At 39.9% G+C, this 26,230-nt stretch overlaps 1 protein-coding gene across 5 annotated transcripts in view; it reads left to right on the top strand.

The window, feature by feature from the left end:
- The window catches only part of bcas3 (BCAS3 microtubule associated cell migration factor), a 329,405-nt gene that overhangs the window by 43,230 nt on the left and 259,945 nt on the right, over positions 1–26,230 (top strand). For all 5 annotated transcript variants that reach the window (XM_051666123.1, XM_051666124.1, XM_051666125.1 and 2 more), the window contains exons 10-13: positions 3,819–3,895; positions 4,518–4,601; positions 10,633–10,803; positions 13,949–14,042. In XM_051666123.1, coding sequence (XP_051522083.1) covers positions 3,819–3,895; positions 4,518–4,601; positions 10,633–10,803; positions 13,949–14,042 — 426 coding nt within the window. The remainder of the gene's footprint in view (positions 1–3,818; positions 3,896–4,517; positions 4,602–10,632; positions 10,804–13,948; positions 14,043–26,230) is intronic.

The raw sequence follows: 26,230 nt of genomic DNA on the forward strand, positions 1-26,230 counted from the left end.
AATCAATGGGTTCATCTAAAAGATATACATTTTTGCTTTCATAGGCTTTATATGGAGTAGGATGAAAATAAAGTGCATTTCGAACTGTTCTGAGACCAGTACAGACAGACAGCACACTGGAGGTTTAAGTCATTCACTAAATAGGGAGCAAGGGAGCGTCCAATAGCTTTCCAATGCAGCTTTCCAAAGTGCTTTCACTATTAAAATCTTACCAAAAGTTCATTTTCAGGCTGCAGATTATGTTTGAACCACTCAACATGTTTGGCAGACATGGGGCAGTGGTAATCAGAACATAAATTTATAAATTTAATTTAACATGGTTGGCACTGATTGGATGAAGCTGTTCATTACTTTAAATCAGAATTAATTATGCTAATTCCTGCTGTAATCTCTGTAGCATCTCAAAAACATGAATAGCCAACAGTCCTGGATACATAAACAATTTGATTTCTATAGCTTGGTATTATTTAAAATTTCACAACTTAGTCTTGCTGTCCTCATATGTTGCCATCAATATTTAGGAAAACTATTTGCTCTAGAATATTTTTTTTTCATTTCATGTTTATTAGGTGCTCCTAGTTACAAATCAAAAAGTGAAATGTACACAGCAGACATGCTCGGGTCTCAGGAGGTTAAGGCATGCCCACTGTCATCATTGGCTAACATCTTTGCAGAGCAAACATGCCCCTCCTCCATAACAAGTGTGAAACAGTTTTTTCCAAGAATGAAAGAATGAAAATCTGCAAGCAATTAACAAAATCCTGAAAAAGAACTTAGTCCAGGCTATCATTGATAGCTATATGTCACAATTGATGTGAAGCACGCAATAAAATGACTACTTGTTCCTCTGAAATAACAATTGAAAACTGAACAAAATCACCACACTGTTTTTCCCCAGTATTTGTCAGGAATACAAGATTTGGTGATAAAATAATGGTATATAAAACTGACAACAGTCAAAATAGTCAAGACTAACACAAGCTGTGTTTGTGAAAGGTTAATAAATCGGTATCCAGCTGTAGGTAGAGTGTTATAAGGGACGGTTGGCCCTTGGGTTCCCATGTCTAGTCTCACCTTGCTGCTTCAGTAAGCATCTCGTGTCTGGAATTCCGGGACGTTCGCTGGTTGGTGAGTTAAATACGGAACAATGGATGTCCCAGTGCGTCAGTTTCGGCCAAAATACGGGATGTCCTGTCTAATAAAAGATAGTTGAGACACCTGGCAGCCTTACTAGCATATACTATACCATTGTCACTCCACACCACATGTTCTTCTTACATATTAAAATAATTTATTCTCAAAATAATATTTCGAGAGCTATTTCACATTTCTGAGTAACCGTGTAATAAGCACGATCCGCTCAGTGTTGGACTCCTTTATTTTGCGATTAAAAACAGCTGACTATACAATTCTGTACATATCAAACAAACAGACAGAAACAGTAGTATAAAATGTATTACCAGCATTACTGTCAGTGTTCAATATAGTTGGCACTGCTCCATCTTTCAATATAAGTTTCTTTGCAAAGTCTTAATTATAATAGTTCTCAAAAGAATCCTTAGAGAAATATGCAGAACAAAAATAATCCCATAATTGGCTCGTTCATGAACTTCATTTGAAAAAGCCACTCATTCATAATGTTTGGATCCTTCGGAAGACTATGCAGAAAACCAGGAACACAAAACCGTCCTTGACATCTTAATCTTTTCATTGGTTAAAAGCAAACTTCAGTAACAATGGCACTATTACGTATGTTGTGGAGGCATGGCTATTCAAATGAACACCACATTGTGACGTCACTATGTGACCGATTTCATTTCATTTTTGCAGGGTGGAAACAATACATGTATTTTGGGCTGGAGAGAAAATTTTGAGTTCTAAAACTTGTTTTTATAGTACAAAGAGCTCTTACATGTCAAAATATCAAGAACAATTTTAGTCCTCATGTCATGACCCCTTTAACTCATCAACGTGCTTGCGCATAAGTGGAACTAAATTAGAATTTTTTTTTTTTTGCATGATTTTAACTAAATAAACTAAACTAATTTCTTTTTTCAGATTTGAATTTTGTTATTGAAACATAATCTTAACAAACTGTTTGGGAGATTTCAATCTTTCCCCAGTTAGGCTGCCTGGGGCCATTGTCAGTATGGCTGGCAAGTGGACTGACTTGCCTTTAAAGGACTTTGTCCCAACTCTCATGCACACGACTAATCTCCATGTACAGTTTCTGAGCGGTTCAGATGAACATACTGCCCATGTCACTTTATGAAACCAGGCCTCTGCTGCCCACTTAAGCAATTGTCTGTTGTAAATTGCCATTAGTATTGTTTTAATAGCTCTCATTGTCTATCCGACTTCCCTGTTAACGTCTGCGGCACAGGAAACGGGCGTGGCCAATAACCCCTTACATCATTAATCACTTCGCTTTAGCTTACTCAACATTGAAAGACTAAGACTAGACCTATTTTTTAAATGGACGGCATAACAGAAGGCATCTAACAATGCAAACTAGGAAGTTGGTGTTAAAAGAGGTGTTATATGCAGCATGCACCAGTTTTCAAAGTGTTAATGCAAACTAAATCAAATAATTTCTGTTAACTGAAATAGAAATAAAATAAACACTAACATAATATGAAAAACTAAAATAAAATACGTTTTAATGACTTTAAAATTATTTAATTAGCAAATAATCTTTAGGTTTAGCATTTGATACACCATATCTTATAAAATGTTAATCCTTTACAACTTGCTTTCATGAATCATGCAAATGTCACTAGATAGCAATAACACTATATGGTCCTGAAATTTTACACTACTAGGTATATTTAAATGATATCAGTTAATGCAGACCTAAAATATAAAAACTAAATGTGCTGAATAACTAAAACTAGAAAACAATTACTTAAATGGACATTCATAGATTGAAAACTAATGAAAACTAAACTAAACTTAAAAGTCTAATTGAAAATGAAATTTAAATAAAAGCTAAATAAAAAATGTAAAGCTGTAATATAGCTGTATTCCACCGGGATTTGAAATTGCAGCCTGTTTATTGTTTCGAATCACTTTTATGTATTTTGATAGCGTTGAGTGAGGTCTTTTCTCTCTGGCTGGAAATTAATGTGAGATCACAGAACAATGGTGAAACTCCCCCAGCCCAGCACACAGGATGTGTTAAACATAAGTTATCTTACTACATTGGCTCCCTCCACCTTGGAAAGGCACAAAAGGCTTTTGCATTACTGTGCTTGTGGCTTACCTCAAGCCCCATTCACCCAAGTTTCAGATCCTGACTCTACACCCTAAATTACTGTCTGCCTATATTTTATATTCACTCCACGCTATAAATTACTGTCAGTACACTTCACACAGTGATATGCACTTGTGTAACCTTTCTTTGTGTGCCTATGAGGATAGAGAAAGAGGTCTGGCATTTCAGTGCTTATTAAATAGGTTTTAGTGTATTAGTGCCTTATCTTATGAGCATTTGCTTGCGTATTTACTCTGTTTGTATGTGCCCCATGTTATGTATAGTTACATTAAGATGGCGTGTGTTCTGTACACTTACTATGGTTTTATTGCTCTCATGGGTCAGTCTGTCTAGCAGTTAATAAGCAGAGGAGCCATCCTATCATCACAAAATGCCATAACCCTTTTTTAACCTTTTGGATTACTTTAACTTTTGATATTACTTTAAGCTCTGCTAAAACACTAGACCATGAAACAACATCCACACTGTCCCAAGGAAGATGCTGGATTACTTGTGTGCTTTCATTTAGTTTATCTCTTGTTATATTTGTGTATTCTCCTTATAGGCTGCTACCCATGTCCCGGGCCCAACCTCAACCCTATTGCTCTAGGAAGTCGGTGGTTGGCCTATGCCGAGAACAAGGTAATACAAACACCCAACATTTTAAACAGATCCAGATGCACAGGCAAGTTGAAAAGAGATTTTTGAAAAACTTCAACAACCAAACTGTAGTTGCTTCCAAAATGTGTTTTTGATATTTGTTACGAATTGTGCAGATCATTATTCAGACAATCTCCGTCAAATGGACAGGAGCTAACAATGTAATGTGACATATTATTATCAAGTAGATCCTTGATTCACAGTCATTCACATAATAGGTGCGGTTTGTTTGCCTTGGAGAGGCCAGTTGCTGCCTAATAATGGACAGATGGGACAGTGTGTCTGGGTAAAGGTAATGAGTTTCTGGCCAAAGGCAGCTGAAGTGTTGAATAGGTCTGGGACGGAGACCCTAGAGAGAGTGCGTCGTAGAATGGGTTTAAAGAACTGTTTGCTGTCCTAATGGCATCCTCCTCCTCCTCTTACTCACCGTGCCCGCCTGCAGACGTCCTGGCGCGGGCTATGACAGTCCTCTGTGGGTTAATGAGTGCTGGGGAGCTGAAAGGTTCTGGATGATAATGTGACTCTGTTCTGTCTCTGTTTGTGTGTGTGTGTGTGTGTGTGTGTGTCTGTGTGTGTGTGTATGTCTGTGTGTGTCTGTGTGTAGTTGATCCGGTGTCATCAGTCCCGTGGTGGGGCCTGTGGGGATAATGCCCAGTCCTACACTGCCACTGTCATCAGTGCAGCTAAAGTGAGTACACTCTCCTCACTGCAACCACATCACCACCAACACACGTACAGTAGACCTAAGAAATATTTGAACACTTTAAGGCAGTGTTTCCCGTGTTTTTCACACACACATTTTTGCTTCACCAATAATGTCTTTGAGAGTACTAAGCAACAAGAAATATTTAAAAACTGTCCAAATTTGTGAAGAGATATTGAATAATTTCTTTTAATTAAATATTACCTTAGCGTTTACGAATATCAGAGACCCAGTTATTGAACTAATTCACCAAGAAAACGCTTAGACCTAAACATAAACGAGTCCTTTTATTACTTTCTGCTATCAAAGAAAATGCAAGCTTTTTTCTCTCTTCCCAATACATGTTTTCAATGTTTATTGTGCACACCTCCCGCTTTTTTACATGGCAAACTCGTAAAATCGCCCCTCTGACACTTTCTGTAACTCTTGTCATGTGGAGGGCAATGCGGCGCTTGACGCTGGCATTGAACGGAGCGTTGACGCCTCGACTCAACTCATATGAAATGCGCTTTACAATGATGAAAGAACATTATTGAAACTCAAAATGATTATTATTTGTCTATTATTGTGGTCTTTTCTGATAAAAGCCATGCTCAGCAGTTTAAATCTGTAGGAAAATGTCTTCTGAAGTCAGTAGATTTGTAGCCATGCAAGTTTTAATAAAGGAGAAGGTAAGGACGTTATTGAAACTCACTATTATTAGACAATTGTTGTCTTTTTGGATAAAAAATAATGCTCAGACTGAAGGAAGACTATAGATCTGCTTCGTTCTTTTAATGCTTAAACACTATAAAGTCTCATGGTAGATTTCAGTTGTGAACGACTCAAAATGATTCACTGACTCACTCATAGCACATTAGACGCTCATTTGTCACCACCTAGTGAGATTTTCAGAAGGGGTCACTGAACTAATCGGTTAATAAAATTGAACAAATTTGTGAAACAGAAGCAAGCCTCACCAAAATTCTCTTTATTTTGCAGCTAATTCAGCATAATTGCACAATTGTAAACTTGAATAAACTTGAATCACTAAAATGGCTGGAATTGGTGCTTTTAGCTTATTCTTTAAAAAAAAATATCCCCAGAAAAATTGTTCGTCGACCAGTGATTGTCTTTCCTTTTTTGCCCCTCATGAGTTTGCATCCCTGTAATTTGTTGTGGCATTGCAAGAACAAATCTACAAATTATAAAAGAAGCAAATTTGTTGTTTTTTCATTACCCATTTTGCGCTCTTGCTATCTGTGACCTCACACAGTGTAGCCTACCTATGTGATTTTTTTTTGCATAGCCAAATTTCAATCATTACAAGTATACACGCTACTAAGATGGACAGAAAACATGGACAAGTTCTTGAAAAGGAAAAATATTGACGATGGTTAGCCTATGTGGGATAGTGGTGTGCCGTAGAATGTTTTCGTCGTAAAAAGTGTGCCGTGGCAGAAAAAAGGTTGGGAAACACTGCTTTAAGGGATAGTTCACTCAAAAATTCACTTACCCTAATGTTGTTCCAAACCCATATGATCATTTTTCTTCTGTGGTACATAAAGGAGATGCTATCAGTATGTTAATCTCAGTCACCATTCACTTTCATTCCATCTGTTTTCCATACAGTGAAAGTGAAAGGTGAATGAGGTTCTCTTTTTGCCTAGAATCTCCTTTTGTGTTCCTTGGAAGAAAGTCATATGGGTATGGAAAAAAAATATAAGGGTAAGTAAATGATGACAGAGTTTTCCTTTTTGAATTAACCCTAACCCTGAACTTTCCCCATAATGCACACTTAAAAATGTGTGAATGTCATAGCATTAGATATTAAAGCAAAATATTAAACCAAGTAACATTTATTTTAAAGAGATTTCTCAAGCACACTTCAAGCAAAATATTCCACAAAAATATGATTTGTTATGTTTTACAGAATAAACAAACCGTTCAAAATGAAAACAAAGTGTTTGGACACTTTCTGTATGTCAAACTTCACTACACCTGTAGTTACTCTGTTAGGTCACCTATGTGAACTTGAGGGTAATGCACTACATACATCCACAAAAAAGTTACTAGTTGTGGGAAGGGTCTAGCATAATTTGTTCACAGACTTTTGAGAAATGCTTTATTCACACTTGCGGCACAATTTGTGCACAAATGATGTTCTGTGTGTCATGCTGATAGACTTCTTAATATTATGATCATTATTACTTTTGTTTTATATAAATGAACGCCAGCCAGTCAGTTGTAAGATCTGACATTTATAGCTGTCTATACACAATTGGCGTGTTGGGGTGAGAAAGGCAGTGGCTTTGGATCCCCACTGCGTGTAAAAAAAAATTCAACTTGCCAGTGAAGTTATTTATTTATTTTAGCATCTCGTACATGTGTTCTGAACTTTGCTCTAGTCAAAAATTGTAATGTCTTTTATTGGAAAAACGCAGAACTTCTGATTTTATATCCAGCAATTATTGGTCCAGTGATCTATAAATATTGCAAATTGTCCCACATTAATTTATGAAAAGTATCTTTCCAGAAACTTTGTATTGGCAAGAGCTCTAACTGCAGCTTAACAGAGCTTTGCGCTGTACAGTGTAAGAATGATGTTGGATCTAACCTAAACTGGCTTTGAGCATTTATTTGTGTACGTTTTGCCATGCTATCGATTCCGTTTGCTCTGCTCTAATTGAAGCTCATAATGTGGGCTCTTCTACCAATTTTATTTACCATATAGCGTCAGAGACCCAGAGTTGCCTCCGCATAGTCCAGAGTGTTACTAAGACCCTCTAAAGTTCATTTAGTGGTGCCAGAACCTTGGTGCTTAACCTTTCATATGGTTCCAGTCTCCTATTCTGCTTGCTTAATTGATTTATTAAGCTCACATCTGTATTCCCCGCCTGTCGGCCTGATCACCGCCTAACGAGCGCTAACGGCTTACGTGAGAGAAGTGCCATTAGCCTTAATGGTGGTATACATCAAAAGGAGCACAGCAAAGGTTAGTGGGGAGGAAAACAAGGTTAAAAAAGCCTTGATAAGCAGACAGGCCGTCTGCAGACGGGACTGTGATTTATAACCATCTCCTCCACTCTGACACATGGTCGCTGTGCTGAGTGGCTCTGAGTGCGGCCGTCTGGGGGCCAGCGGGGCCATCTCCCATCAATCCTGTAACCCAATCACAAAAGGGAGGGGGTGGGAGCCTTTTGGAAAATTGAATTCTTACAAGGCACAGATTGTGTAAATGAGTGGGATGTGGCCAAAAAAGAGATGTCATTGCAGCAGCCAGAAGTCTGCATGAGCGGGGTGCCTCAGGGTTCTGTTTTCAGACCTGTGTCGTTGTGAACTGTGTTTGGGGTAAGTGGATAGCACAGCTTAAGTAGAGTCTCCTCTAGTTCTCACTTAATGGAGTGAGCTGTGCGGTGTAAGTGTGTGTGGGTAAGTGTTTGTATGCGTTGCTGTATGTGTGTCTGTCTGCCAAGGCCCCGGAGAGCTTAATCAGGCATTCAGGCTAAGCGGCAGCATCAATACCTTGTGGCGCCTGTGTTTGTTGGGCCCTTTGGAGAATGCTCTGACAAGCCCACTAACTGACTGTGTGTAAATTGCCTTGCACCATCAATTATTAAGAGAAGCGTTTGCCTCCTAATTGATCAACACTAATGTGTTTTCTAATCACTGCAGTTAGAGTTTTTAGTGCTAATCCAAACAGTCCCCATTGATCATGGAGAAGGCAAGGGGAGGGGCGGCCGGCTGGTGGCAGACACTTTACCAGCTGAGACTGATTCCAGACTCCCAATGCGCTCTAAGTCCTCGTGGTGGCATAGTGACTCACCTCAATCTGGGTGGCAGAGGAATCTCAGTTGCATCTGCGCCATGAGACCGTCAATCCTCGCATCTTATCACGTGGCTTGTTGAGCGTGTTACCATGGAGACATAGCGCGTGTGGAGGCTTCATGCTATTCTCCGCGGCATCCATGCACAACTCACCACGCGTCCTGCCGAGAGCGAGAACCACATTATAGCGACCACGAGGAGGTTGCCCCATGTGACTCTACCCTCCCTAGCAACCGGGCCAGTTTGGTTGGTTAGGAGACCTGGCTGGAGTCACTCAGCACACCCTGGATTCAAACTCATGACTCCAGGTGTGGTAGTCAGCGTCTTTACTCGCTGAGCTACCCAGTCCACCTCTCATCTCATATTATTAAGCAAACAAGCACACTTGAAAAAACACTCACTGGCTTTCACACACATCTCTGTTGACATTGCCTCCCACAACACCGAAAACAAACATGTTTTTCTGGTAATTGCTCAATGGATGTGGGAACCTATATTAGTTTTACAAATGACATATAAAGAGGACAGTCATATTCATATACATTTATAAGTAAGGGTCTAAGGCACACGTGCCATCATTGGTATGCGGAGTGGGAATCACTGGCATGCCAGCAATGGTGAGAGAGGAGTAGACTATTTTATTTATATAAATTCCGCACCTGCATCCCAATCTACGTCCTCTCCATTAAATCCTTCCTCGTGATCACGCAGTGTGTTTTCATGAGTTGAATGGGAGGCTAAACAAAAAGTTAAAATGTGACGAGACTGCAGAATACCCAACAGACTCGTGCAGAGTGTGCAAGCCATTCGTGCATGACGAGCCGGCAGCACTTCGCTTTTGGGTAATCACGCGATTAAACGTGACCGCTTTGCTTCGGTCAGGCTGCGTGGATGACAGCCTACATTCCGTGTTTCTTTTTGCTTTCAGAACAATACGTGATATAATAAGGAAAACACCACTATTAATCCTTGATATTTCCAACCCAGCATACAGGTACACCCTCCTTAAACCATGGTCAGACTCAAAATTACAGTAAACAATTAAAAGAGAAAACAGTCTGAGTCTATTCAAAATATAAATTAAACCTGGAAATAAAGTTTTAGGATTTTGCAGGTGTTATTCACCGAAAAGGGCTAAATAGTTGATCAGCTTGTGATGTGTGAATGGTTTGCACACACAGCGTGAGTCTCGTCACACTTTAATAGTGTTTAGTCTCCCATTCAGCTGATGAAAACACACTGTGTGATCATGAGGAAGGATGAAATCAAGATGTAGATTGGAATGCAGATGCTCCCCTCTCAATGTTGCTTGTGTGCTAGTGATTACCCCTCTGTGTGATTTTGAAAAATGTATGACATAATATAAGAAATATTTAAGATTCCACACAAGTTTTGTTTCTCCCAAGGTTATTTTTCTCCATTAACCAACATCTTGTGGAGTTTTGTGTTCCTTGCCACAGTCACCTTAAGCTTGTTCACAGGGGTTCCAAATACAATTATTATTTAATCATTTAATTTCTATACACATTTTACAATCATATTTAATCAAAATACACAATAATATATCACTGTAAGACATTATAGATATTACAGTTTCATAAAAATAAACAAAAATAATGCATGATTCCCTGTAAAGCTGCTTTGAAACGATGTGTGTTGTGAAAAGCGTATACAAATAAAAATGACTTGACATGACAATTTCGTGATCAGTAATCAAATAAGCAAATTTATGACATTAACTGTGTTAACTCATTTTGTACAAAAGGATGGATTTTCTTTCATTAAAGCACTTAAGATGCTCTGAAAATTCACATGCAGGATCATGATTATATCATTGCACAAAATTTTCTTTCAATTGGTTATGCTGATAAAATCATTTGTAATGAAAAACAAATGATTAAATCAGAAAAATGCAAAATAGAAACATTTTCACAAGTGGACTCATACTTTGGAAAATTGCATACATTTGCATTTTTTTTTTAAATTTTTTTGGTGCGATATGGGGTGGGGGGTGGGGCACAGCCATTGACCAGGAAAATAAAAAATGGCGCTCCATGGGACTCAATGTAACATCACTCCCTGAATGGTTAGAAATGGCTTTTAAAGATCTTTTTACTGTAGTGGACATCATGGATCAAAGGGTTAAATAAAAACTAAATTCAAAGGTTCATAAATTGTTGTAATATATGTGTATCTTGCTTTCTGTCAGACATTAAAGACAGGCTTGACCATGGTGGGGAAGGTCGTGACCCAGCTCGCTGGAACACTGCCATCAGGGGTGGCTGATGAGGAAGGCACTGCCCACAGCGGTACTCGTCGCAGCCCTCACCAGCCTGGCGTGGTTACAATTATAGACACGCACACTGTGGGAGAGGGGCAGGTATGAAACGTTCACTTATACATCATATTCTGTACAGTTCAAGGCTTGTTCAATCTTATAAAGGCCAGGGATGGAGATAAAAAAGGCCTGTGAATAAAAAGATTTCTGGCATGTCGCTGGCAACAACACCTATGTCACAACAGTGTGGCTCTGTTTACAGTACATTCTTCACTAACCTGACCTTGATCCCAAAAAACCAAGATACATTCTACTTTTCTCTGAGATAAATAATCCATTAATCTCATTCATAACTAATTTAGTATTAGAGCTTCTTATTGCCCAAAGGGGTTTGTCATCACCTTATCATAAGAGCACATGCTCCACTGTACGTTCACAGACTCTGTGCCAGGCCACAATCTCCTGATCTCATGATTGAGCCACTTCCTGTTGCTGTCTCCCCCTTGGCTGGCATGACTGTAGCCTTTTAGTGTGAGATCACAGGCAGGTCATTGGTGGAGCATTGCAGAAAGGTCTCCATATCCACCAAGGCCTAATTTTTAAAAAATAGGATTAAAAATCATTATCAGATGTATTACATGTTATGCATATTAATTAATCAAATGAATTGCAGTTCATCACATATAATCAGTAACCTCAGAAGAGAATTCAGAGACTACATTATTGTGACAGATGATGAATGCATTGAATAGAATTGTATTAGAAGTCAATATATTGTTTGTTGTATTTTCAAATCACTGAAGATTAGCCTTACTGGCCTATAGGGGCCATTTACACAGTATACGTTTTTTAAATTGTTGGTCTGTACATGAATGAGACAGTGGTTTTTGGCTGTTGTTTCATGTCTCACTAGTTTTTTTAGCGCCTTGGGATATGAGCACCCATTTTTGGAGTTCAACTTTGAAAAACGTGTCTCAAGACCCTTATGTTCTGTCCATTCTATTGTGCTCCGTTAAGCTATTTTTGAGCACATTTTAATGCGTTCTTTTTATATTTATATATACCAATCAGCCACAACCTTAAAACCACCTGCCTAATATCATGTAGGTCCCCCTCGTGCTGCCAAAACAGCTCTGACCCGTCGAGGCATGGACTCCACAAGACCTCTGAAGGTGTCCTGTGGTATCTGGCACCAAGATGTTAGCAACAGGTCCTTTAAGTCCTGTTAGTTGCAAGGTGGGGCCTCCATGGATCGGACTTGTTGATATATGTATTTCTTGTTATTTTTTATAATTAATCAAATGAATGTGTTAAATTGATTGTCCTAGCATAAAAGCCGGATGATCTTTTAACTCCTGCTGTTATGGGTGAGCAGAAAACATTTCTAGGTGTTCATCTGGCACGTGTTCACATTAATAGAGCACTCGGGTTAAAGGCTAGCTTTAATATTTCCAGTTCTCCTATTCAAGGATTTTTACACATAGAGAGGTTAAGTTGGAACAGGTTTCGCTATCCTTTTTTCACTGTTGATTCTGACACATGTAAATAGATCCTCCCATTTTGTGGGCTCTTAAAAATGTGATATTTAAACCCTCTATTCCCTAGAGAGTTTACTGTGGCCGACCTACATGTTACCCTCTTTCAGAAGTGTGATTTATTCTGCTTGTTTATACACCTCTGCTGCTCTGATTTGCCAGAGTCAACACTTTTTAAAATCCCTCTCTATCAAAGTAGTTTCCTGCATTTAGATTTCCATCGACAATGGCCCGTCACACCAGAGCCAGCCTCACAAGAAGCTTGGCTCCTTCCAAAGCAGACTACTCATGTTTGTGGCGTTCACACAATACAGCTTTATGGAATTTACTGTCTATGTCACTCTCCCGTGACTCCAGAAATGATCTCTGGTGTTTTTTCTTCTGTGATTTAAAAAAAAAAAAATATTCCCCCCTTTTCCTCCACTCCTAGGCTCAAGGACACGCCCCTACCCTTCATCATCGTCCACCCCTCACAACTCTTTATTTCCTACGAGAAGTTTATTTGCTCTTTGGAACTATCCGTACACTTTTCCAAAGCAATAGTATATTCCTGTAAAGAACAACATTGTCTGTTCTTGCCCCCAGAAAAGTGATCTGGTTTGTGTCATGGGGCATTTTTTTGCAGTTCAAAATAAATCTCTGGGTTTTAGAGCAAGGCTGTTTTCTGTTTGGACTGGATCCTATTAAAAGCTGCCTTGCTTCTTAATGCAACACTACACTAGATTTATCACTCTTCTCTCTGGCTGTCTCATGTCTGGGCTTAGTTATAATCTCTTTCATGAGCAAACTTAACAGAGGGCCACTGACCAGAGAATAGCCTCTTGCGGAGCAACTCTCCTTTTCTTTTTCTTTCTTTATTTCTTTCTTTCTTTCTTTCCTTCCTTCCTTCTTTCTTTCCTTCTTTCCTTCCTTCCTTCCTTCGTTCCTTCGTTCCTTCCATAAAATAATAATAATATAGAAAAAGCTATTTCTTTCTAACTTTTTTCTACATGCAAGAAATTAATTTCTAAATATCCCTGTGGTAGTTGTCTGTAGTAACGCATAAAGGGCTGAATTACAGATCCATGTTATCGCTCATATATCTTAATCTTTTTTGGATATCAAAATGGGGAGAGACACTAGAGTTTCCTCCTGCTGTGAGTGTGTGCTTAAACTCCTTCAACACATCACTTTTCTTCCTGTCTGATGCAGAGCTGTTGCACTGTGAGGCTTGGCAGAGTCTGCACATTGATCACATTAATCATCACATTAATTTCTTTGAAGAAAACATATTTTATAGAATGTTTGTGTGAATTCCATAATAAAACTCTTAGCAGACCATGTGTCTTTCTTCCTTTGTACAATAACGTGGACAGGAGAATAATTGTCAGTCACCCGCAACATGTTTAGGGCTGAATAATATAAAACGGCGAATGGGTGACAATCATCAAAATGACATGAAAAACGTTTTGTCTAATTTTTTTGGTCAGTACAATGGAACATAACTTGGAACACACTTTGTTTAAACAAAATGCCAAACCACATATTCGTTAAAGTGATTACATCGTACATAACTGTGAAGATCAGATTGCACAGGCCGTTGTAGCGCAAATGACCAACTGTGTGTCTAAAACACTGAGACGTGAGGTAAACAAGAAGTCAGCCTGTATTTATGTGACTCAATCAACTTACTGTAGCTGTACTGTGTTTTTTTCTGTGTGTTTGTATTTCAGGTCCTAGTTAGCGAGGACTCAGATGGAGAGGGAGTGATTGCACATTTTCCAGCACATGATAAGCCTATATCCTGCATGGCGTTTAATCCAAGCGGTAAGTGAACACCTCACTGTGATGCCTCACTGAGTCCTACCAAAGCACAAAGCTCCCAGACACTTGGGCGACAGGCATTTGCTTGCACTTTTTTATTAAATATACTTTGTAATTGCTCTTTAAGCGGCCATACCGTATGGTACAAAAGTCTGATGCCTTCTTTTTTAAAACAGAAATAACAAAGTTTATCATTAAAAAAAAATTTTAAAATATTTTTTAACGTAAAATGTATATTCTGCACTATTTTAGGTCACTAAACAAATGTAAGCAAATTTGTGTTTTGACGGTGTTAACTCCTTTGTGCTTACTTTGAAGCACACAAAATGGTCTTTGGACAATTCTCAAATCATGCTGAGATGACATGGATCAGCAGCTTTTTCACTAACCTGTTGAGTATATATGTGTGTGTATGCTCTCATTAAACCAAAAGGGGGAAATACTAAATACCAAGAAGTTACAAAATTAAATTGGAAATGGATGAAGCTTCGTAGCATTTCTCAAATGTTTGTACCCCACTTTATTATGGATATTCCATGCTCTTTATAAATAAAATAGTTTGATGTATTATATACATATACTCTCATATTCACAGTGCAAAGCTCCTCACCAGTCCACCCAGGTCATTTATGGAAACCAAGCTGCAAAAATGGGTCATTCAGAAGTCTTCACAGTATTGACATCTGAACCATGTGCACTGATATTTACATACCGGCACCTAGAGGTCAAATTGCACTGGCCATTGTAATGTCAATAACCAGCAATGTTTCTCAAACACTAAAGGTGTTTAAGGTCAATTCTTCAAGGTGAAATAGGGAAAAACAGGCTGTTTAATTCTAATAGTCAGAGAAAGGGTGGAAAATGGTAATGTAAAGCGAATTTATCATTGTTTAGGTATGAGAAACCTTGTCTAACATTATAAGTGGACTTCAGACATTAAATGCTACAGAAATGTAGAATCTGACCCTGTGACAAGTTTCTTTAACTCTCTGAAGGGGAAGCGGGAGCTGGGTGAACAATCCAACGTGAGTCTTTTTATTTCAACACTCTTTCAGTGTAACACACAAACAAATGGCTTTTCAGCTCAAACAGAATCACACATAGTCAGCATCATGCATCTCTCTCCCATCCGGCAGTCTGGACACCCTTTTTATCTCTCTCCAGCTCTCACTGAAACACAGAACAGCTGTTAGAGATAATTTCCCACAGGTGTCAATACTTACCGTTCTTCCTCTCCCGGCCTCGCTCTCCACAGACATCGATCGGCCACGGCTAAATCACCACATACCCCCATCGCCCGACTCAGGCCGGGGTGCCATCCGCCCTACGACTTACTCACCCCCCCCCCCCCCCCTCCCCATTTCTAGAGAGGAAATCCGCCACAGCCACCTGCACCCTTGGCCTGTTAACCACCTCGAACTTAAAAGGCTGGAGAGCCAGATACCAACAGGTGATCCACACGTTGGCATCCTACATGAGATGGAGCCATTGAAGTGGGGCATGGTCCGAACAGAGGGTGAAGGCCCTCCCAATCAGGTAGTACCGGAGGGTGAGGACCACCCATATGATGGCCAGGCACTCCTCCTCTATCGTGCTGTACTTATTCTCTCGCACCGAGAGCTTTCGTCTAATGTACAGCACGGGGCATTCCTCCCCCTCCACTACCTGGGATAATACAGGCCCCAACCCCAAGTCCAACAAAAAATGGAGAGAGAAGTCAGGGGAATGCATGAGCGGCCGTTTGCGTAGTGTACGTGATACAAACATGCCCTGATCTGTGAGGATTTCTTTTGGAATCCCCACTCGGGAGATTGCTCTAAAGAGTGCCTCCGCAACACTATGTGCTGAGATGTTGCGCAGAGGCACTGTTTCCAGATATCGCGTTGCATATTCCACCAGAACCAACACAAAGCAATGCCCGCGTGCCATCCGCTCTAATGGCCCGATGAGGTTCATACCAGTTCTTTTGAAGGGGACCTCAATCAATGGAAGGGGATGCATTGGCACTCTTGGGGTGGCCAGCGGATTCACCAGCTGACAGTCATTGACTTCCCCCTCCCTTACATCCTCCTGACGTGGAGCTGACGTAGACGGCCCTGGCCCCGCCTCCCCAGCCAGCGAGTCACACACCACACACTGATATGCTTTGTTGCAGGACCCATCCACACACATTCCCCTTAATAAGGTAGTAAATGCCGGCCAATTAGTTTCCAAGATTAGTGTATGGGTGAGGCGTGAATTAACCTCAGCCTCAACACTATGTTTTTGTCCGTGAAATTGAATAGTGACCGTCACTACAGGGTAATTTTGGATGTCCCCGTGCACACACCTTACTTTCACCCGCTGGCTTGTTTCCAAAGCCTCGGATTGAACCAAGCTTTGGTGAATGGAGGTTTGATTACAACCTGAATCCACCAAGGCTTGATATATACCCCCCTTAATACTCACAGGTATCCGGTACACCTCTGCTCAATTAGGGGTGACCTGTGGTGCATCGGGGACCCGGACCAATGTCTCCACCTCCATCATGGGGCATTGGTCCTGGAAATGCCAGGTTCCCTGCAGCTCCGACAGACTGCTGGTCCAGACTTCATGCCCACACCGCAGCAGCGGATTCACCAGCCTGTGGGGGAGAGCAGAGAGGGTTAGGGGAAACCGGTGAGATAAACGGCCCACGGGACAGAGAGACCGGTTGTGAGGTAGGAATTCCCCATTTCTGGGGAACAGGGACAGGATGAGGGGGAGGGAGGAGAGAGAGAGAGAGAGAGAGAGAGAGAGAGAGAGAGAGAGAGAGAGAGAGAGATAGAGAGAGAGAGAGAGAAGGTGGCTCACCAGCCTCCGAATACACCACCATATGGTCCTCAGCCAGCTGGACCGCCCCATCCAGCAACGCCGGTCGGTGGCACTGGACACACTCTGCTGTCCCTTTTGGTAGCCGGGCGATGAACTGTTCCAGTACCACCAGATCGAGTATCTCCTCAGCATAGTGATCTTCAGCCAGCATCCACCTTCGGCAGGCGTCACGGAGCTGTCGGGAGAAGGCGAACGGGAAGGCGGGCATGCACACCAAGCGTCAGTGACCGGAAAGCTGTTGCTCCGGGCTACGGTCGACCCACTGCAAGATGGCTCTTTTCAGATCCTCGTACACCAGGAGGTTGTTGTCTGGAAGTTGATAGGCCGCAAGTTGGGCTTCCCCAGTCAGCAGTGGCAGTAGGTGGACCACCCACTGGGTGTTCGCCACTTCCACGCCTCGGCCATCCGCTCTAGCATCTCAATGTAAGCCTCAGGGTCATCTTGCGGTCCCATCTTAGCGAGCGTGTCCGTAGTCGCGGCTGGGGTCGTGGTGGAAGATCCGTCCTGGGGTACTAAGCTCCATAACACCTGCCGGTCCTCTGCTTGAGCCTTGACCAGCGCCTGGAATCAATGCTCCTGTTCCATGCGTAGTTCAAGCAGGGCCTGATGTTGAGCCTGATGGATGCCGGCGAGGGTCTTGAAGATTTCGGCCAGCGACGAGGACTGCATGACTACGTTTCCATCCTCCAAACAATCCAGCGTGAGTTTTATTTCTACACTTTTCAGCATCAACCAACAAACTGCTTTTCAGCACAACATAAAATTTATGACCACACAGTCAGCATTGTGTGTCTCTCTCTCTCTCCCCTCCAGCAGTCTGGATACCCTTTTTATCCATCTTCAGCTCTCAATGAAACACAGAACAGCTGTTAGAAATAATTTCCTACAAGTGTCAATCCTTACCGTTCTTCCTCTCCCAGCCTCGCTCTCCACAGACTTCGCCCGGCCACGCCCACATCACCACAGACCCATTTAAGGAGGAGGTGAATGTGTCAGGCATGTCACCCTTTTGTCACCTTATTTTGTTCCCCAAGAGACACTGTCTGCTTGGCCCTTGAGATTGTGTTTAGATCTGTTGTTCAGAGAAGCAGCCATCGTAAGTCATCGGCTGGTGAACCTGCCCTCAAGCACAAGGGCTAGATCCTTCTTTGACATGCTAGTTCATCAGTCACTGCCATTTTTTACCTCATTTTCCTCTTCACCAGTCCTTCTCTTTTTCTTCCCTCTTTACAGAGTTAACACTCTGAAGAAACTTTAGTGCTCATTGATCTTGCTAATGTCTTCTGAAGAAGAGACAGAGGTCAAAAAAAGCCCATGGTCTCTATTAGATGAAATACCCCAAGCACTGAACAGGTACAGTTTCAACCCCCAAAGATGAAAAGACCCGAGAAGTCCTCACTCTATTCAGAAGGTGTGGGACAGCTTCATAATTCATCAAACAACATGTCACAACATGTTTTAGTCATCATCAGGGACGTTATTCACCACCTGCTGTGCTTTTTTGTCACTCTTTATTAATGGAGACATAGTGCAAGTTGGATTTGAACCGGTGTCTCTTACATGAGCACCACACCTCAATGTGTCTAGTGCACTGTGCTAACTGCTAGGCCGTGGCTCCAACCATTTGATGGATTTTCTGGAAGAATATAATAAAACCAGGACAAGAATGTCCTCAACCTGACCTTGAACGAGTGTCCTGGCTTATTTTGATGATCACTTTTCAATTTTAGTTATAGTCATGTTTGTTTCTCCGGATATCCAGTCCAGTCACAATGGCTCATTGTAAGATGTGTGTCACAGGTTGAGGGCCCTCCTAATAAGAAGGTGCTGAAAGCACATTGTCCTGAATGAAATCCTTCAGATATCTGTCTTCCTTACTAATGTGCACTATAGGAGACTCCATTGAGAATTAATTATTGTTTACGTGCATACACCTCCAGGTTTGGATGTTTTGTGCATCATATTTTTAAAAGATATGGAAAAGTTGCATCTTAGTATATCTAAGCATTCCTGATTGATGTTTTACCTTAACCACACAGTATTGAACTGATGCCAACAAGAAACAAAACTCATGAGCCATGATTGAGCTTGGGTGTAGTCATTTATAAAGAGGATATATGCAAAGAATAGTTTTTGAAAATTAAATAAAAAAAAGCAAAAATATGAAAGCTATAGCTAGATTTTTCTTCAGAGAAAGAACACATGTCCAGAATCGACTGTTTAACTGAGATTTGGCGTGACAATCTCAGTAGATGATTTCTTGCATTTACAAAGGACTAATCTTGCTGTGAATTGTGATTGTTGAATAAGTGAATAGTTATATGTAAGGAAGTTGTGATGACCTATAGGAAAATCACTGTTATGTTTGCTGCTTATCAGATTTTCTCTTAATAAACTTTAATAAAATCATCTAAGACCAAGTTTAATCTTGGTGAGAACTCTTCTTGTGAGCTATTAAAGAGCAACATTTGAGCCTTTTATTTTCTACTGGGTAAAGATAATAGGGCTTGTTACTTTAGCTTTTGGTATTTGTAGATTGTTTTTGTGCTAATGTACTAAACACTCATCAGCCATTCCTCTCAGTTAGGAAGTAGCATGCTCTTATATTGCTTATGAACATTATAGAACTAGGTTTCTAGTTCTTTAACATCTATTACATTCCACTGCTTTTGATTAAAGCACTTGCCGAATTCTGTATAAGATGCAAAGATTCTAAAAATGCTGTGAATTTACTTAATTAAATTGTCCTGGCACTGGACAGAACATGTTTTTCTCTAGGTGGTGCTCTTGGTTAAACTTTAGACCTTAGAGCAGCAAGCAACCTTTGCCCCATTAGCATGTGTGGAGCAGACCTCAGTTGGTCAACTACACAGTGACTGTCAACCCTGCAGTCATTTTAATCTGTATAAGTCAGTTACAGAAATTTGCTATGGAATGCAGAACAAGGCAAACATACCATCAACAATCAAGGCCTGACACTAAACAAGAGATCAAGGACATTACTTTGACAAATATTAGTGCAAATCGTGCAGATTTTTTTCTTAGATCTTATAAAATTTGTTGAAGGTCTATATTAAATAATTATTTGTGATAGTCAGGGAAGCATGAGTTAAAATGGGTGGAAAATTATAAACAAATCACTGTATGTCATCATTTCCCAACAAACGTGCATTTATGAATTTATAGCTGCCATGGAGTTAAATTATAGTAGTAAAATTTCTGTCTGTTACTGCTTTAAAACCTAAGTGTAAAGAACTTAATGTTGAAGAAAAATATAAATATACACTCACTGAGCACTTAATTAGGAACACCTGAACACCTGCTTATTCATGCGATTATCTAATCAGCTAATCATGTGGCAGCAATGCAGTGTATAAAATCATGCAGATACAGGCCAGGAGCTTCAGTTAATGTTCACATCAACCATCAGAATGGGGGAAAAAATGTGATCTCAGTGATTTCGACCATGGCATTATTGTTGGTTTCAGACAGGCTGGTTTGAATATTTCTGTAACTGCTGATCTCCTGGGATTTTCATGCACAACAGTCTAGAGTTTACTCAGAATGGTGCCAAAAACAAAAAAAAACCAGTGAGCGGCAGTTCTGCGGATGGAAACGCCTTGTTGATGAGAGGTCAACGGACAATGGCCAGACTGGTTTGAGCTGACAGAAAGGCTACGGTAACTCAGATAACCACTCTGTACAATTGTAGTGAGCAGAATAGCATCTCAGAATACACAACACGTCGAACCTTGAGGCGGATGGGCTACAACAGCAGAAGACCACGTCGGGCACTTTATTTGGACCAAAGTGTTCCTATTAAAGTGCTCAGTGTGTTTATTTCTTTCTTTTATTAATTTTTTTACTTTTTTTTATTTTTATTTGGAATGGCCAATTCCCAATGTGCTTTTAAATCCTCGTGGTCGCCTCAGTCCGGGTGGCGGAGGACGAATCCCAGTTGCCTCTGCGTCTGAGATCGTCAACCCGTGCATCTTATCATGTGGCTTGCTGAGCGCTTTGCCACGGAGACATAGCATGTGTGGAGGCTTCACGCCATCCACCGCGGCATCCACGCTCAACTCACCACGTGCCCCACCGAGAATGAACCACATTAGGGGGAGGTTACCCCATGTGACTCTACCCTCCCTAGCAACCGGGCCAATTTGTTTGCTTAGGAGACCTGGCTAGAGTCACTCAGCACGCCATGGGATTCGAACTAGCGAGAGTTTATTTCTTTCCAACATAAAAAATATTGTCCAAGAGAAGAAATACTTATTGTGGAAATCTGACGTGTGTGTGTGATAATCACGACTTTTGGTCACTCTCTCATATAATGGGATGGTGTAATATTTAGTTACTCTTTCACTGAAGATTGTTGTCCCAGCCCAGGGAGGCCCCAGCCTAGGTCCCCAGAGTGCTAAGCTCCAGCGCGGCCCTTTGTCGGACGTCCTCTGCCCTCATGTGGAGAGTGCTCTGGGCAGCTTGTTTAAGATAACAGCGGGGTGCTGTAAACTTCAAACAGTTTAACCTTCCACCTGTCAGCTTTATTCAGAAATAATGGAATGTGTCTGTTATCACCTCATTTGCTCAGGCATAAATCGAAAGGGCTAGAATAATTGTTTTGAGTTATGAAATTGTTTGGCACCAAAATGGCTGGAAGAAATCCCCTTAGTCCTTGATTCAGAAAAGAGCCTCTAGATGCTGACTAACGAGGTCAAGCCGAGCATTCCCCAAGAGCGGCATTCACATCTATGCTTTAATTTAGGTTCCTGACATCATTAGATACATGATCAAAAACATTTTAACTTGCGAGAAGTTTAGCCTCTGCTGCTTTTCCGGAATTGTCCGAAATGAACTGTTCAAAGCCACAGTGGAAAGTGTCACTCCAGCCACAGGGCCAACCACAGCTCCATTTGGAGTGTTTTGATTTCACAGAGGGAAAAGGCCAGCTTGAAAAGAAAAAAATGTGGCGACTCGAGATTGACTGGAACGTGCAGAACAAAAAAAGCATAAAGCAGTTATGTAAGAAGTACATCTCAATAGTGTGTGTTGGACAGACAACAGAAGGGTGAGGGTAGAAAATGGTGGCCAGACGGGTAGCTGGCACTTATGCTGTGGTGTTGGAGGTTCTATTCATAGATGCGTAATTAAAGGATGCTGCTCTGAGAAGTGGTGCGCAGGACTCACTTCATCCAGAGTATCTGATTTTCTCTTTCTGTCCTCCTCTGCTCTTTTCTCCCTTTTGAGGATGTTGCTGCTTAAGTGTGTAATTTCTGTGCCGCTAGTGTCAACAAATGGAATTGCAAAATGATCGTTTTTTAACAGCTCTTCTGAGTAGACCTTATTCACAGCAGCACCATATCTGATTTTTGACTAAAATTAAAATGAGGCTGTGAGAGATGGACCTACAGTTACTTCAGTGGCATGCAATGTATAAAGCTGTGTAAAGATCCTAGATCACATCTAATTATCCACGACTTCTGGTTTACGGTTTTGCGTCGCCATGGCACTGAGATGTAAAATTGTGAGTATTTTGAAGATTACGGATTGGCCCCATTCACTTCCATTGTAAGTGCCTCACTGTAACCCAGTTTTTTGCTTAAAAAAAAAAAAAAAGTAGGACAAGTCGTAATTATTTTTTGTGGTAATCAACATTATGCCACAAACGTTGTCAATTCAGCTTAACTTGTATTGAACGTGGAAAAGCTTGGATAGGAGCAAGTATTTAAAAAAAAAAAAAAACACACCAGCTTTTTATACACTGGTATTATTTCCAAGCCTTATTCGATAATTGGTGTAAGGGTACAGTCACGTGCAGTTTGAGGGTGGACAGGTCTTATGGCCCATGAGACTCCCTGTAATTCCACTCAAACACAGAACTGATAAGCATCAAGGAATCTGCTCTCGCAAGGCAGCTTACTGTAGTTCAGCCCAGTTCATTTTGGAAAGCGTTTGCTAGGGGGCTCTTTAACGGGAAGGGTTACCTGAAGAGCCTGTCTGTCTTTTGTAGATGTGATTATTGTGTCACAAACAAACAGCCAGCATCTGGAGTGTTTTAAATAAGTTAATGTTAATAAGAAAGACAAAAAAGACCTTTTCTATTGAATTCTTATGAAAAACAAGAACTTATAAAAAAGAGAGGTTTTACATAGATAACCAAGGCTAGATCCAAAAGTCTGACACCACATTTTTTCATTTAATTCTTGAGATAAGGTTTTTAATAAATAAATAAATATTTAAGGTGCGCACATTTAAAAAAAAAAATGCCACTAATCAAATGAAAGCAGCTTTGTGACACTGACCCAGTTAACTCCTTTGTAGAAAAGGTATTTGTAACATAATGAAATCATGTTTGGGTAACATGAATCATCAGGTATTATACAAACTTGTAAAGTCCATGCCAATTTGAGTGCATGTTGTTATTAAAGGGCACTGGAAATTCTTATTCTTTTTTAATTACACTTAACACCTGATACACTTAACACATTGATATGCTCATAAATAATTTGTAATGAAAAGTTTTCAATTAAATTAGAAAAATGCAACAAACTTTCACTAGTGGTCTCAGACTTTGGTCTTATATATTTTTGTTAAAGCTGCACTATGTAAGATTTTGGTTACAATTAACAAAAGTTTATTATTGAGTGAGTATATAAAAATATCCATGATCAAAACCCTGTTCTTATCTTACCCCGATTTACTACGGTAAGCCTGCAATAGGTTTGATTTGGTGCGGAATCGCAGGCATACGTAATTTGTCCCTGCATGGTTACGTCATGTCCGTATGCTCAGAAAGATGGTCACGCTGTGTTGGCTGAGTGTCGGTGGAAGCGGGAAGCGCGTGCAACAGCTGTTTAGCAGTGCTGTGAAATGACTCTCCTAATGGATGTTTAACCGTTTGGTGAAGTTGTTTACCAGCTATAATGCTTGGATATGTTTTCTGGTAGGGTTGTTGAAGCTTATATTGGTTGTTATGCTTTAATGAAATGCAAATCGATCAAGATCTGTTAAATTTAGTTTAGTTTTTTTGGGTGAAGTTACTGTTACGTGTTTTCTAATATTCATGACATCTGAGTAATTTATAACATTGCTGCAGTTTCGAGATTTCCAAAGTGTGTGTGTGCCACTGTTTTCTTAATTTTTATTTTACGCCAGTCACAGAAATGCATGAGTTGTTGTCACTTTACATGGTCCTTTTAGTAGAAAAAAAATAGACCTAGACCTAATGGTCTAAACTTTGCAAGCAAGTGTAACCCAATAAAGTAAAACAGTGTGCGGACACTTACCATTTTTTCCTTTTAACAGATAGTCTGTTTAAACAGATCTAAAAGCCACTATAGGTATAAGGTAGATCCTCATGAAAATGTATGCTCATCTCAAGTTGTTTAAAATGTACCAATTTCATAGCACACTAATGTATGTAAATACATTTGTTTAGCATGTTAACATCTCTCATTGTTATATTGCATATTTCTGTATATTTTTTTCATGTTCAATAAAATATATTTCATCATTATGAAATCCTCATTTTGCGTTTTTTTATTACAGTCTTATTGTTTGCACTGCGTAGACCTAAGTAGTATTACGGTTCACTTGCATTTACAACTGAGGATAGAGATTGTAATAAAAATGTAGTCTTCAGTTGAACTCAGTGATTTAAATGCATTTCACAATACAAACATAAATGTGTATTGTGTAGTGGATAAACACTTGAATATTCATATTAACCCTTTAAGCTCAGAAGCTCTACTTTCCAGTGTCTGTAGGCATTATGACCAAAACTGGACAATTGCTTTGAAATTTGCAGACAAATCAATAAATAAAATTGCACTGTACATATTATTGTAATCAGTAAAAACATCAGACTGATCAAATAGCCATGTGTCATATGTTGTTACAAAGCTCTAAGAGTATAATATAACCAGCCTATTTGTTTTACTCACAGACAAAAATATAGCGAGTAATAGCTATGTTACATGTGAACTGGTGTTGCTTATATGTCACGGTTTCGCTTATAAATTGACGAAAAATTAACAGAACATAAAATATTACATACCATTATTTGGAAGAGGTGATTATCTTTCAAAGGAGCCCACACACAATGTAATGGGATGCATACATCATTAGATAATCCACACGAAGCACAATGTTACATATGGCCACACTGACTCAATGAAGCAGACTCATTGAGTCAAAAGGCACTCATTCTGTGAAATCTCATTACTAAAATCATGTTTGCATGCGATGTCAACCATTAGTCATTGTTGTGTTTGCATGTGTAATTATATCTTATGTACTTTTATTATGTTTTATTTGTTTGGAGAGGCTTTTGGTCACTTGGAGATGTTTTTTGGACACTGATAAAATATATTTGTAATGCTATAACTTTTGATTGCTTTGTCGTATCAACACAATTTTCTTCTCAGTTACAGTTTACATGATTGGGAACAAACAGATTTTCGGAGCCACCTAATTTATACCCAGAGATATATAATGTCAAATCAGAAAAATAGTAAATTTTTGGCTCAAGTTTTTTTGTGAATTTTATATATATATATTTTTTTTAAGCAGTTTATTAGGCTGAGAGTCTCAGAATGTATCACAATCTATATCATTAAAAATGTAACATTTTCTTTACAATGATACCAAACAATTGACCCTCGTTTTTTGTTTTTTTTTAAGTGTTATAAGCCTTTAATATTGGATATGCCTCAGAGATTAAAGTGTTGAAATATAATTAAGAGTTTTGTTTATCTTCCTCAAAGTAATATATCGGTTATGAATGTTTAAAGAAATATCATAATATCAACATGAAAATAGTGTCATGGCTCCAACTTAGTCGGTAAATATCTCCTCAAACCATGAGATTCATCTGCGCAGAAGAACAGTACCGAATCACAACTTGCATAAATTGTTCCTCCGCAAGTAACTTGCAGTTTTATGCTTCAACCGCAAGAGGGCCAAAAGTTACACAGTGTAGCTTTTAAAACTCCTAAAAAACTGTTTCTTGAGAATTCATTAACTATGAAATAAGTTTGTCTTCACACAGAGGTAGCAATTAAGGATGTATCTGAAGTCCTCTGCTTCTTTGAAAGCTTGTTTGTGGGGTTTAGAATCTGTGTAATTTGGTAAGATTCACACACAAATCTTTGTGTTTTAAATGGAGCTTTGGCTGTGTATCAGATTCCATTCTGCGGCGTGCCTAAGCACAGTTGGACGATCAGGAGGGATTAAGGGTCCAGGCTAAAATCTCGCCTGTTAATTCATATTGCAAGCGAAGAGTGGGACATTAGTGGAATTTGCATGGAGCATGAGCTCTTTTATAATGGCATTATGAA

The sequence above is a fragment of the Myxocyprinus asiaticus genome, chromosome 31 (genome assembly GCF_019703515.2).
Source record: "Myxocyprinus asiaticus isolate MX2 ecotype Aquarium Trade chromosome 31, UBuf_Myxa_2, whole genome shotgun sequence".
Classification (NCBI taxonomy): Eukaryota; Metazoa; Chordata; class Actinopteri; order Cypriniformes; family Catostomidae; genus Myxocyprinus; species Myxocyprinus asiaticus.